Source organism: Lutra lutra, chromosome 11 (assembly GCF_902655055.1).
Source record: "Lutra lutra chromosome 11, mLutLut1.2, whole genome shotgun sequence".
In the NCBI taxonomy this organism is placed as follows: Eukaryota; Metazoa; Chordata; class Mammalia; order Carnivora; family Mustelidae; genus Lutra; species Lutra lutra.
In genome coordinates, this window is record NC_062288.1 from 48048721 (window position 1) to 48062472 (window position 13752).

The window sequence follows — 13752 nt, forward strand, 5'->3', positions numbered from 1 at the left end:
GTGCTTAGGATGATCCTGCCTTCTACAGCAAGGGGGCTCTCCAGATCACCGCTCAGCAGGTGCTGGCCAGCAGGTGGCAGGGAGCAGAGGAAAGAGAAGAAAGTGTTGCAGAAGCCTGTGCTAACTCACTGTATTTTACTTACATGTATTTAACATTAGACACTACAGTATACACTTTATTCTGAGCATTAAGAGAGTCCAATTTCAATATTTGATTTCTAGTTTCTGAGAATAACCCAGAAAACTTATTTTAATCACATTGATGTTTTATGCTGCTGTTTCCTCATTAATAAAGAAGCTAAGATAAGCATTACAGAGCTTCCTTCCACTACATCTGGTCTAATGCTTACTCAAGTTGATAGCGAGAAAACAGGTCAGTAGAAGACGCTGTTAGTTAGTTAACAAGGCCAAAGTAATGATGACTGAGTTCAGCATATACTAGTGTTGTAAAAGGTACACGGTTTGCTGCCAGAAAAAATAAACTTCTGTTGCCATGTCTTACCTATTAATAAAGTGTCTTGTAAGAAAGTGGTGGTCACTAGATTTCGTAAGCAGTAAATGAAAACATCATGTCATGATTTCTATTCTTTGTTAACTAGCTTTTTCCTCTATAGTAGATCCTCTTTCTATATTTAAAAAGGAGAAGAAGAGACTGTGATTCTTCAAACAGACAGTTTGGATGTTTAGGTACCCAGCCAGTGTGTTTGTGTGATTAGTAGTAGTAGTAGTAGTAGTAGTAGTAGTAGTAGTAGTAGAGCAGTACTTCACAAAACTTAGAAGGGGCAAAAAAATCTGCTTGAAACAGACTATTTCAGATGCTAAAAATAGCATCTGTACTGGTTACTCTTATATAGTTGATATTCAATGTTTTTATGTGTACTAATCTGGCTGCTGTATTCAAATAGCATTATTTCTAGGTACATCAGGCTGCTTATTTTGTTAATTACTATTAAATGAGTCAATGGCAATGATATTACCCTTGGACTTACCCTGGCATTGGTCCATTTCCAGAAAGGCTGTAAACTTGACGAGGATTTAGTAGATATTGGAATTTTCTATAAATTCTATAAAGATGAAAATATGGGGGGAAAAAGGACTTTAGTGATACTCTCCAATTTTTAAATAAATAGCACCTCTTAATGTTATAATTATATACATGGTTGTAAGTAAATATATTTGATAAATTTTACACTAATAACACTAGAAGTATAACAGCTCAATAAGAAAAAGAGATTTAGTAGCCAATTAAGGGCAATAAAGCTTATAAATTACAAATAGTGATATTTACATTCTAAATATGGATATATATTTAGAATATTATTTATCCTGTTTTTGAATATTGTTTAGCTAATTAGATTTCAAATACATTTTTTAAGAGTATCGGAATAAAATTACTTACCTACCTTCCTCTAATTGATACTTGTGTAGTTTACAGGTTTTGGGGTCAATCTAATCAAGCTGAAATCTATCCCACATACAAGATAGGACTGTGCATGTTGTATGTATGCATGTAACCAAAGAATGTGATCCCATCTGCTTAATTATTTCACATAAACCATCATCTGATCAGTCAGCTCACACAACTGCTAAACTGTTTCGATGGACACATATTAAATAATTCATTTTTTCCCAGAAGAAATCAATCATTGTCCAACAAATGCAACACAATTGTTTCTAAGTAAAAACATATTCCATATTGGTATTCTCAGATAAAATATTAAAAATGAAGGAATACATTTAGTTTTTAAAAGTTAATTTTACATAAATGTAAAAATATTACAATAGATTTTACAAACATATTCAGACTATCTTTACTGATAGGAACTGTCCAAATTCACTATGTAGTATCTGTTTCTATCACCTCACTCCCAAATCTGCAATAACCTCACATTCTAGTTCTTGATTGATTATATGAACCAGTGTCTCAAGAAAGATCCTAAGAGTCATTCTCAGTACTTCTTTTTCCCCAGCATCTGAACCCGACTGGAGAACAGTCCTGCACCTTCTAACAGTAATGTCTATTAAACTTGGCAATTCTATCTCACTGCCTTTGCTCAGGCATTCCAGTTCTCTCACCAGCTCTATACAGTCTAGACCTATCTTGTCCTCTTACACAGGGCTGGTTAAATACAGCCATGTTGTTTCTGTGATGAAAAGTTCCTAGGGTCAAGTTATTTACAACAAAAAATATTTTATTATATTTAACATAGGTTAAGTCTTCCCTTTCCCTTCCTTTGCCTTAAATTTTAATTTTAGTGATTATCTCTTCATTCCCTAAAAAGACAACACGCTTTCACAAATCTCTTTCCTTCACCTGGAAATCTACACATATCATCTACTTATATCAACTCAAAGCTACTTCCTGTCCAAAGACTTCTCAGTCTTCAGATACCCTTCCTTCCTCTGAACTTCCACAGCACCTTTATTTTAAACATTTCTAGTTCAGCATTCATCTTACGATATTATGGTGTATCTGTTTGGGCCTGCCTCCCTGCATGGCTGTATTCTAGGTCTTTTATCCCCAGTTCCTAGTAGTCTGGATTCACTCAGGTGTTGCTGTTTGAATGAATGAATGCTATGTGAACATTTCACACCTGTTGACTGGTACAGGGAAACTGTGTGACTTTATAATTTTGTAAACTTTTGCTAATTATTTAACATATCAAAGTCAAGAAACCCAGTATTTTTAAAGGAAATCCTGAATGAAATATCATTGTTTGTGAAAGATGACTCTTATTCATTCATCAGGAAAATTTATATTTACATTCATAATAGGTTTTCTTTACATGCTTACATATTTGCATTATCTGTGACTTTGATCGGCTCCCTGTTCATGTATGAAGAACAAAACATAAGTGGGGATACATACAGGAGCCCTCAATGTCATCCCTTCTCCCCACTTAATTTACTTATGACTTCAGTGTATCTGTGTACTTTTCCTTGATGGAAGAAGGGGAAGTCAGATATTGAGTTAAGGGTCATCCTGCATGATCCATGTTCTAATTTGAGGGGAATGTTTTCCTTTGAAAATATACCTTTTCTTTCTTTCTTTCTTTTGATACTTCATTTGTTTCTCATTTTCAACACGAATTAATCCTATCTAACTCTGTGTAAAGACTTTACTTTTTTTCCAAATGTCCATAATACATAAAAATGGCAGACTTATCATAGTAAAGGAGAAAATCATTTTAGCATTATTATTTAATTACTATTTATATCTCCAAAAATGAGGCAACTATTCTCTTTAGTAAAACAATGTAAATATTTTATCAAGTTACTAGCTATTTAAAATAATTTCTATCATGTTTAGTAAAGTAAAAAAATATATACAACTCTATGTTAATGAAGGAAAAAAAATTCAGCAGAAATAATATTTTGTTGATTGGGAATTGAACAGCACTCTTCATTTCATTGAAATAAAGCTGGAAAGTTAGGTGATTGGAAAGGAAATTATAAAATTTCACTAATCATGAAAACATTTCAACTTTCAACTTCATTATTTGATGAACCAGAATGGAAATATCTATTTTATTATCATAGTGTTTACATGGATGCTTTTATTTGATTGCCCGTTTGGGGGCTGAGATTAGTAAAGACTTCTAGAAATTATTAAAGCAAGTGCAACTGCATTTTTATGACACCCTTTTAAGAAGCATGTAGGATTTACACTTTGATGTGGTGATTTTCAGATTTTTATTAAATATTATGATTTAACCATTAACTTGCTACAAAACAAAAATTTTGTGTTGTCTGCCAATATATCGGGACCTCAATAATGCAGCTCATTTTAATTCAGATTAAATATATTGTGCTCCTCCAGGATATATGGCATCATGTACTCCAAAAACACACATGCAGAAAATCATTATAATGTAATTTGTCTAGAAGCTGGACATAAATTCTGTTCCTCACTAGTGAATGATGATTTACGTAAAGTCGTCTTGTTGACCATTTAGAGAACCAATTTGCATTCAACAGTATTTATGGAGCCATATTGTATGCAATGCTCTTTGTTAGGGGCTAGGGGCGATAGAGTAGAGAGAATTCAGATACCCAATACATGATAATAAAAATAACTATAAAGGCCATTATTATATTAATATTTAAACTGTAAAAATAAGGAGAAATCATATCAATATATTACATAAGGATGCTAGAATTATTTATTTGACATTAAAATTGTTAACCATAGGGAATAATGTTTTAAAATGTTTTTACACTAATTTTGCCTTTTTATATACACATGACACAGAAAATAAACCCGATTTCTTAAAACATACCGTTCTCCTTGCTTTCCACCACTTTTGGGGTTCACAAAAACTAAAAGCGGGTGAGTACCAGGAACAGGGGTAATCTAAAAGAAAAGTTGGATAAATGGGCAAATTATTCACATTATCTATGAAGAGGACCCTTTTATTTTTAATTCATTAAATAAAAATTAACAATTTTAAGAATATGGCTCTTAAGTTCCATAATATGGATGGATAGACAGATCTACTTAGTAACTCAATTAAACCCTGTGTTTTGACTAAATATATATTAAGAAGCATACTCACTCCACAAAGAGAGGGAGAGTCTAGTTAGGTACCAGGCAGAGAGGAAGGCAGCTATGAAGAGGAAATGGTGTTTGAATAGCCATGAGAAGAAAACAAAAGGCACAATTTGTGGGACGGTGAGTAAAGCAGACAGAATATAGTGGAGAAAGAAAGATTAGAAGAAAGGGACCAAATGATAGAGAGCCCTGATTTGACAGACACCTACTATAGAGTTTTGCGCCGCGTGTGGAATCCATCTATCGAATCACTTGTCCATTAGAATCTCAGTAAGATGGTTTGAAGTCTCTTTCAGCCTAACTGTCTGCCTCTACACAATGTTTCCTCAGTGCTTTCTTTCCCTGCTTGGGGAGTAGAGGGCCTGTTAATTAGGTCTGTTTGCTAAACAGTAATCTGTAAGTTGACGGTGCTCCTACTCTATGCCGTTCACTGCTTTCGTCACTACTGGTTTCTTGGTTGAACAAAAAAAAAAAGTGTCTGTTCTAGTGGAGCTTATATTCTAATGGAGAAATAGATAATAAACAAACAAATATACAGTCAACAGGGAAACACACCAGGAAATAAAATAAATCAGATAAAATGATAGCTGTTATTGGTGTGTGGGGAGGTAAAGTTGTTTTCAATATGGTGGTAAAGAAGAGCTCTTGCACTTTACCTGAATTTAATGTTAATAGGTAGACTTTTAAATAAAAGTGGTCCTCTTTAATCTACCACTACATAAATCCCATCTAAATACAGTTTGACAAAAAATACTTAGTAACAAAACATGCAACTGCTGGAGCCTTCTTAACATTAAGTTGAATAGTTGTAGATCAGTTTACTTTTTGAAAGTAGATTCAAGGTATCCTTTACTGCTATGAATTTCCCTTTTAGAAAGTATTCTTAAATATGTAATGAGACAAAAACACCCATTGAAACATAGGATGGGCGTGCCTGAGTGGTTCAAATGGTTAAGGGTCTACATTCAGTTAAGGTCATGATTTCAGGGTCCTGGGATTGAGCCCCACATCGGGCTCCCTGGTCAGCGGGGTGTCTACTTCTCCCTTTCCCTGCCACTCCCCCTGCTTATGCTCTGTCTCTCTCTCAAATGAGTAAAATCTTAAAAAAATTTAAAAAGTAAATATAATAAACATATGATGTCTTTTCTTCCTGTTTGAACAACATAAGTTAAAATATTCTTCCAATATCTTCTAATATATTTTCCTCCAATGTTAGGTGAAATGTAATTTTTCTGATGAGTATATAGGCACTGGGGAAATGTTAAAATCTTCACATTAGTTATAATATACTAAATATCCTTATTTTTTCTGCTTTTACTCTATTTCTCCCCCTTTTTAATCTATTGTATCTGTTTCTATTTTACTTTCCTCTGTAAAGAGGACAAAGGTTCCTTGTTCCTGGTTTGACTCTAGTTCAGTTAGGAGGTAGACAGATGAGCTGGGTTTGTAGTAACTTCGCAGTTCTCTCCTGAACCAAATGTGCTCAATCAATTAATATATAGAAAGTGCCTACTAGGTTAAGCTACTGGCTTGCAATGTTGCCCTTTCCCCCTCATTTAAAAGCTAAAATAAGAACACTAAAACACAACTTTATCTAAAGACTTGCATTCAATTTATTTTTCAACCAATTATAAATCAGATAGAACTCCTAAAGTTTTGCCATGTAAAAAAAGGAATGCTAACGCATGTGGATTTTAGTTGCCTTTTTGCACTTAATTTGAATTGTTACTCCTTATTTTTAAATAAAGGTGAGAATCTCAAGGTAAATAAAGGTTTTTGAGCAAAACATTAAATCTGAACCCAAACACTCATTAAGATGATCTTCCCCAAACTCAACATTCAGCTTACCATTCTATTAAAATAAATTAGATTATATTAAATTCACACTGAGTCTGATATTTATAATTTATTTGAAAATATGTTTAGAGTGTCTTTCAGAAATACAGGTTTATTGGAATATTTAAAGGTATCATAACTATTATTTAATAAAGGGACAGTATAAGCTATAGAACAATTGCATTCTACACCTTATTACTAGCAAGTTATAATCCACTAGAATACAGGCTATAGAGGATTCCAAAATCCAGAAAATGAGGATGTCATTTTTAGAGGTGGGTAAATGGATAAATAGTTCAAATGCATTAGGAAAATGAAGATAATTTAGATAAAGAGTTAATTTAGAAGAATGATGATGCTCTACCAGTGACAAAAGTCAAATGTTCCAAATGGAAATTCAGGAAAAATCAAATTATCTGGCAATCTTTCCCCCATCTATCTTCTTATTACAAATTAAGCTTACAAAATAAGACTACATAAAAACAAAACACTGAAAACTATAGGTATCTATTTGTAGTTTCCAGGCTCTGTGGAATAGAGTCCCTTTGATAATGATGTTAGATAAAACTCCTGACCTAATACATTCTACATTAAAGGGATGATATGTCTCAGCACCACTGAGACTCTGGTGTTAAGGGATCATTTAATGTTGTTATACTAGAAATGTCAAGGTTTTAGGCAAATCTGTCATGTTTTCCAATGCCCATTCAAAAAGCTTTAAAATTCAGCTAAATGTTGTTGCAATTAAAAAAAAAAAAAAAAAGCCAACCCATGGGGCACCTGGGTGGCTCAGTTGGTTAAGCTTCTGCCTTCGGCTCAGGTCATGATCTCAGAGTCCTGGAATTGAGCCTCACATCTGCCATCTATCTCCATGCTCAGGAGGGAGCCTACTTATCCTCCTCCCTCTGCCCCTTCTTTTGTTCCTGCTCTCTTGTCTCTCTCTTGAAATAAATAAAATCAAGAAAAGAGAGAGAGAAAGAAGGAAGGAAGGAAGGAAGGAAAGAAGGAAAGAAGGGAGGAAAGGAGAAAGAAAGGGAGGAAGGAAGGGAGGGAGGAAGGAAAAGAAAAAGAAAACCAATCCAGCAGAGGAAATTTGGAGTCCAGAAGACCAAAGAGAATTTTTTAATTTGATAGCACCAAACCTGCAGTATTTCATAGTCATTTTCAAGTCTGATAAGTTAAAAATAAACAACTACTTTGTGCACTAATACTGCTGAAGTAGGGAGAAAGATCTTATTGCCAAAGACTGCTACTATCACAACTATCATATTCCTCATCATCCTGAGTAAAAGAACCCAGGGCAAAGGGTAATTCTGAAACACTGGCAGCTTCCATCACACCTGTATCTTGGAAACTGTTGCTGCTGTTTGCAGAATTTAAACATGTATTTCTTTCAAAGAGTTTAAGAAGGTGTGACTTTTGGTGTCTTGCCATATAAGAACGCAAATAAGAAGTCTAAGTAGGAAAAAAATGTGTATTTTGTCTATAATTGAAAGTTGCTATAGACTGAATTGTGTTTCCCCAAATTTTATGTTGAAATCCTCCTTTCCCTGCCCCACCCTGTGGTGGTATTTGGAGACAGGGCCTTTGGGAAGCAAGGAAGGTTAGATAAAGTCAGGAGAGTGGGAGCTTCCTGATGGGATTAGTACTCTTGTAAAAGAAAGATCTAGCATCTGTGCACACAAAAAGTCATGTGAGCAGGCAAAGAGATGACTGCCACCTATAAGCCAAGAGAAGAGGACTCAGAATAAAATTTAACGGTCACCTTGATCTTGAGCTTTCCAGCCTTGAGAACTATGATAAGTAAATGTCTGTTGTTTAAACCACCCATCTATGATACTTTATTATAGCAGCCCAATTTGACTAATACAGAAGTGTTTTATGGAAACTCAAGACATGCTCTTTACAAAGGAAGAGTGAAAGCTTCTAGTCACCTTCCTCAGGATGCCAGGATGAAATCTGATACTATAAGGACCAGCAGCCGTCTTTGATAATGAGGTGACCTTGAAGATACTACAGATGGAGGATAGGAAAGAGAGTACCAGGCCTGATAAAAATGTGGAACTGTTTTTTTGCCCCATTTCTAGAGATCCTACTTCTGGACTTCATTTACACGACAGAAAAATTTACATGTATCTTATCTAAACCACTGTTATATTTTATTTGTTTTTGTTTTTATTTCCCTGTTACATGTTGTAGATCTTAATTATAACTGGTATGAAAGACAAGATCCATGAGGGTACAGAACTGAATACAAATGGAGCCAGGCATAGAAATCTTATACTTTCTCAAACTTGTAAATATTTCTAGACCCTGAGTGCAGAACAGAAACCTGATATCAAAATCTCTGAAGATACTTTATATTTTTCATTTTATCTTACATTATGTTTTTGTCCTTACTGAGTAGAGGCATAATCATTTTCAGTTAATACTTTTGTAATTTAAAGAGTCTGAGATAAGGTAGAAAATACACAGGTATTACTAGATGTGATATTTCAATTACTTAATTCAATCTATTTGCTTCCAGATTTTATTTTCCAAAGAGGTCAAAATCAGGCAAAAACTAACTTACAGAATTCAGAATTTAGTCTAGTAGAGCTAATTTGTATTGTAATGTAAATCATTTGTACCGAAAATAAAGAGGTTTAAAAAAATACACAGTTTTCTTAGTTTCTGAAACTTGGCATATTTGATTTTGATGAATAAAGTAATATGGAAATATCTTAAATTTTTTAAATATTTTGAAGTGATATTTTATTTTAAAAACAATTTCAAATCTACAGAAAAGTTCAAAGGACTGTTCAAATAACATATTTTTTCCTGAAACATTTAAGACTAAGTTGCCAAAATGATACTTTACCACTCTTGTTTACTTTAAGATAGCCTATACACAAGAACATTCTCTTACCTAAACACAAGTGTCAAAACCAGGAAATTTACATGATTCTGTACCAGTTGCTTGTGTTATAAAAGCCATTACTGGGACAACTGGTAAAACCTGAATGGAATCCAGGAATTAAAGAGCACTAATACATCAATCTTATATTCAAGTTTACTAATTCTCTTTGAACTATATCTAATATAGTCTTTAATATGAATTTTCAATTTTTACTGATACAAAATTTTGAAATAACTTGTAAAATTCAGTCATTTTGAACCCTGACTTACTGCTATTCTAAAATATTATACACTTTTTGTTACAGATTTTGGTGGAATGGGAGGGAAAACTAAAACATACATATACAAAGAAATTCTGTCAGCCTAAATCTATTTGTTCTTGGAAGTAAATATTTATATAGCACCTGAAATAATCTTAAGCAGAACAATATATAAGACAGATGAAAGGTAAGTTGCTCTATTTGAAGCATGAAAGAACACTGAACCTACTCTCAGCCTTTCCCTATGTCAGTCAATGGCAAATCTATCATTTCAGGTGAATGAGCCAACATCTTAAGAGATGTCCCTATTCCCTGATTTCTAATAAACGGTATATCCCCTCTATCAGCATATCCTACTGACCCTTTTCAAAATACATGGAATATCTATCTCTTCACCTCCCCTGCTCTATACTGGATATGCCTCCAACCTATAAACCCTCAATAACTGGTGGCTTTCTCCAAACTTGACTCTTTGTTCCCTAACGGTCTAATGTCAACAAGGGTAAGCATTTCAACATTTAAGTTAGGATCATGTTATATCATGTCATATCTTGCCATCTCTTTCAGATGGAAAGCCAGAGTTCTTTTGCAGACCCTGAAGGCTCTGTAGCATCTAGCTCCTATTCCTTCTCTAAAGTACTCTTCACCAGTTTCCACATTGCTCAGCCTACTCCAACCATGCTGTTGGTCTTGTTGATCCTAGAACTTACCAGGCATGCACTTGTCTTAGGGCTATCCATCCCCTAGATACCCATAGATCAAAGGCCTCACCTAAGTCTTAACTCAAACATCACATTTTAATGAGGCCCAATCTGGCCATGTTACTTAAAATTAGAGACAACGCTAACTCTGTCCTGACACTTATTACTGAGCTCCATTTTTTCCATATTATTTATAATCTAGCACATTATAAGCTGGGAACAGGGACTCAGTTTATAGGTTATTGTATTAAAGTATAGAATAACAATTCCGGACTTAGGGACTTAAATGACAATGACGAGCTAATTATGGAAGAGCCAACAGGCTTGAGGATCCTAAGGTACACATATGTACGTGCACACACACATCAGTCCAATAAAGGGAACTAACTGAATACACACACTATATAGTTGTATATAGTACACATGGACATATACATACACACACATATGTTTGTTTACAATCTGCAGTTATGGTAGGGGATGGTACTGACTCAGTTAAATATAAAGGTTCCCCATTTTTTCTGGTGTTAGGAGCATTACGAACTAGACTTTTTGGTTCTCCAGTGACCCTTTTATTTGGAAATTATTCTCAGAGAATAATCAAGGACAAGGCAACTTCAGTTTAATACATTTACACAGTGGTTCTGTTTCACTTGTTTGTTCACATGTGAATAGTTATCTGCATTTTTACATCTCGTACATGTTAGAAATTGTAGTTTCAATTACATTTGGTCATATGTATTAAGTGTAAACCTATGGTGTGAGCGGTGACAAAGACAGAGTGCCTAACCACCTCTATTTGAAGTCCCCTAGGACCTGGGTTAATTAATGAGACTCATCCTAAGGTTATACATGATCTATTACTTCCTCTAATTAGAAATAATAATCCTGATCATTATGCTGGTTAGCTGGAAAGAAGTAAGATGAATGTGCTTAACTATGATTAATAGTCTTCTTTAAGCAGTGTAGATCTCTTCTGTCACAGACTTATATGCAAACCAGGCTGCAACTCCATGCTTTTTCATGATATACATTTTTTAAAGCTCACAGAAAATTAATTTTCTGGCACATCTTTTTACCTTTCCTGATAAAGAACAACGATTTTGTAATTTTAAAGTTAATCACCACAACAAAATTTACTTATTTTTTCTACCTGCATTAGTTATCCAATAACTGATTCTTTTACCTTTTTTATGTTTTCCTCAAAATTGTGTGAACACATATGTGTATCATAGTTTAGTCCATTCTGCTGAGGTGAAATAGATTGTTGCACATGATTATAAACCCAACAGTTAAAATTCAAAAAAATTATGATGATAATACTCATGGTATTTATTTAATGCTGTTTTATAAGGGCTGATGTCTATCCTGTGCTTACTAACAACTTTACCAGATAAATTCATATGCAAAAGAAAGTTATGAAGTTATTATCTGGTTTGAGAGATGCAATACATTCACAGAGAAAGGCAGGTGGTCAGAACAAGGTGGTCAGAAAGTTAGCATTTATATACCTGTTAAACTTTTTAACCAAGGAGACCGGGTATTATAAGAGTAAGACACATAAACTCTGAGCAAAGTGGACCTTATTAAACTTTGGCTTTACAAACTGATTAACTGTGAGGCCCTGGGAGTAACTTTGCCTTTGAACATTTTGTAAGTGGTTATAATAATGATGACATTTATCTTATGTTTATTGAATTAAGAATATTTATCGCATGTGTTTACTGAGAGGATTCATTTACTTAATAGGCATAAAATACTATCGTGGTGTCTAGCAATATTGTTTAACAAATTGCACATGTTTCCCGTTCATGTTGAGAAATGTCTAGCCATGTGTGAAATGCACTTGAATTTTAAAATTAATTTTCTTTTCTGATATCTTCACCACTGGAACTCAAAATGACTAAAGATTTAACTAATCAATATTTGCAACTGAAGTACTAAATTTATAAAAAAAATTTTTCACTAAAAATTTTACAGGACCACTTACATTTTTTTGCACACAGCCCCCCCTTGTTTTAGCTCTCAAAGTGGATAGACTTCATATCTGAGTCTCTCAGTGAGATTGGTAAACATACAGAGATGACTACCAAAAGCTGTAAATCCTAATTTATCCTTTTGATGAATGATTTCTAAACTTCCTAACCAATGTAATAATTTCATCATTTAGAATTTTTTTGTATTTGAATTTAATAATTATTAAAAAGATTCTATTCACCATGTGTTTTATTAGATCAGAAAAAAATCAGTAATCTGGTTATCAATAGTTAAGCAATTATTATTAAGTTTTTAATGAGATAGTCAAAATAATGAGGAAACATGCATTTAGGCAACTACTGTGTGCTCTGAAATCTGCTTCCAAATTAAGGCATACAAAACACATAACCCATCATATCATAGATAAAATAATAAATAAAAATAAAAAATATAAGGTTATGTATATTGAAGACAGGTATGTGACAAAATATATTTTTGTTTGGTAAGTGGTTGGTAAATTTTCTTAGACAACATGAAACTTGAAGCATATTGAGAAAGAAAGGAAATGAAAATTAGAAGAGAGAATGTATAGGTAAAAAAGCAAAAAACAAAAATGAACTCACAATTTCATTGATGCAGCCAAGTTCATGGATTGTTTTTATGTTGGAGTGAGGAAGAGAGGCAAATAAATACAATACATACAATCTATAGAATGTCTTAAAATGCAGACTGAAAGAAATCTTACTCTTAATACCCGAGATCGTAGGAGTATTAAAGGTTTTTAAAGTACTAAAAACGTGATTTTGAGCTACTTGTGTTTAGTTAAACTAAAAATATATACGGGCTTTCAACTTTGATTTTAAATTTTAGAAGATATGGATAAATCATAATAAATCCTTTATTTCGTTATTTACATAGGAACAAAAGTATCCACACACTTGAAGTTCATTTTATTTTTCCCTTGACACTTTTGCCACCAAAATGACTCTTCCAAATATACAAATACAAACAATATATATGAGGTAAACTTATAAATAATATGTATGCATATAAAATGTGTGTATTTAGTGATATTTGCAAAATCTTCAGATTGACAAAAGATCTCTTACAAACTTGAGTTCAAATGCAGATAACATCAGAAGTGATTGATATAACTGGAGTGTCACTCTGTCAATCAAATATAAAATTGACATCCTGATAAATTAATAAAGATCCTTCCGAAGTCCTCTGCCAAGCTAATCCACACATTAAATAAATGTGTTGCTAGATGGACATATGTGTGTAAAAGCATAGCAATTACCAGTGTGAAAGCTACTCAAATTTGGATTTAAAAAGTCATACCTGTAGGCCTTGCCCGTCCACCGTTCACAGAGTTGGCTCTTTGCATTTTGTCTTATCTGTCACTTTGTTTGATTGCTGGGAACCACCTTTTTCCTTCTTCACCGTGCTTGTCTTTCTAGGAGGAAATCTTTTATAAGAATGTTGTTTACTAAAAAGGGCAACACAAAGAAAACCTTTGTGGCTTACA

General features: G+C 33.5%; 1 protein-coding gene across 1 annotated transcript in view; it reads right to left on the bottom strand.

Moving 5' to 3' along the window:
• Positions 1 to 13752, bottom strand: part of DGKB (diacylglycerol kinase beta) — a 723782-nt gene that overhangs the window by 445008 nt on the left and 265022 nt on the right. Inside the window, 3 exon segments of the mRNA XM_047695654.1 lie at positions 990 to 1064; positions 4281 to 4354; positions 13566 to 13680. Of these exon segments, the coding sequence (XP_047551610.1) occupies positions 990 to 1064; positions 4281 to 4354; positions 13566 to 13680 (264 nt within the window).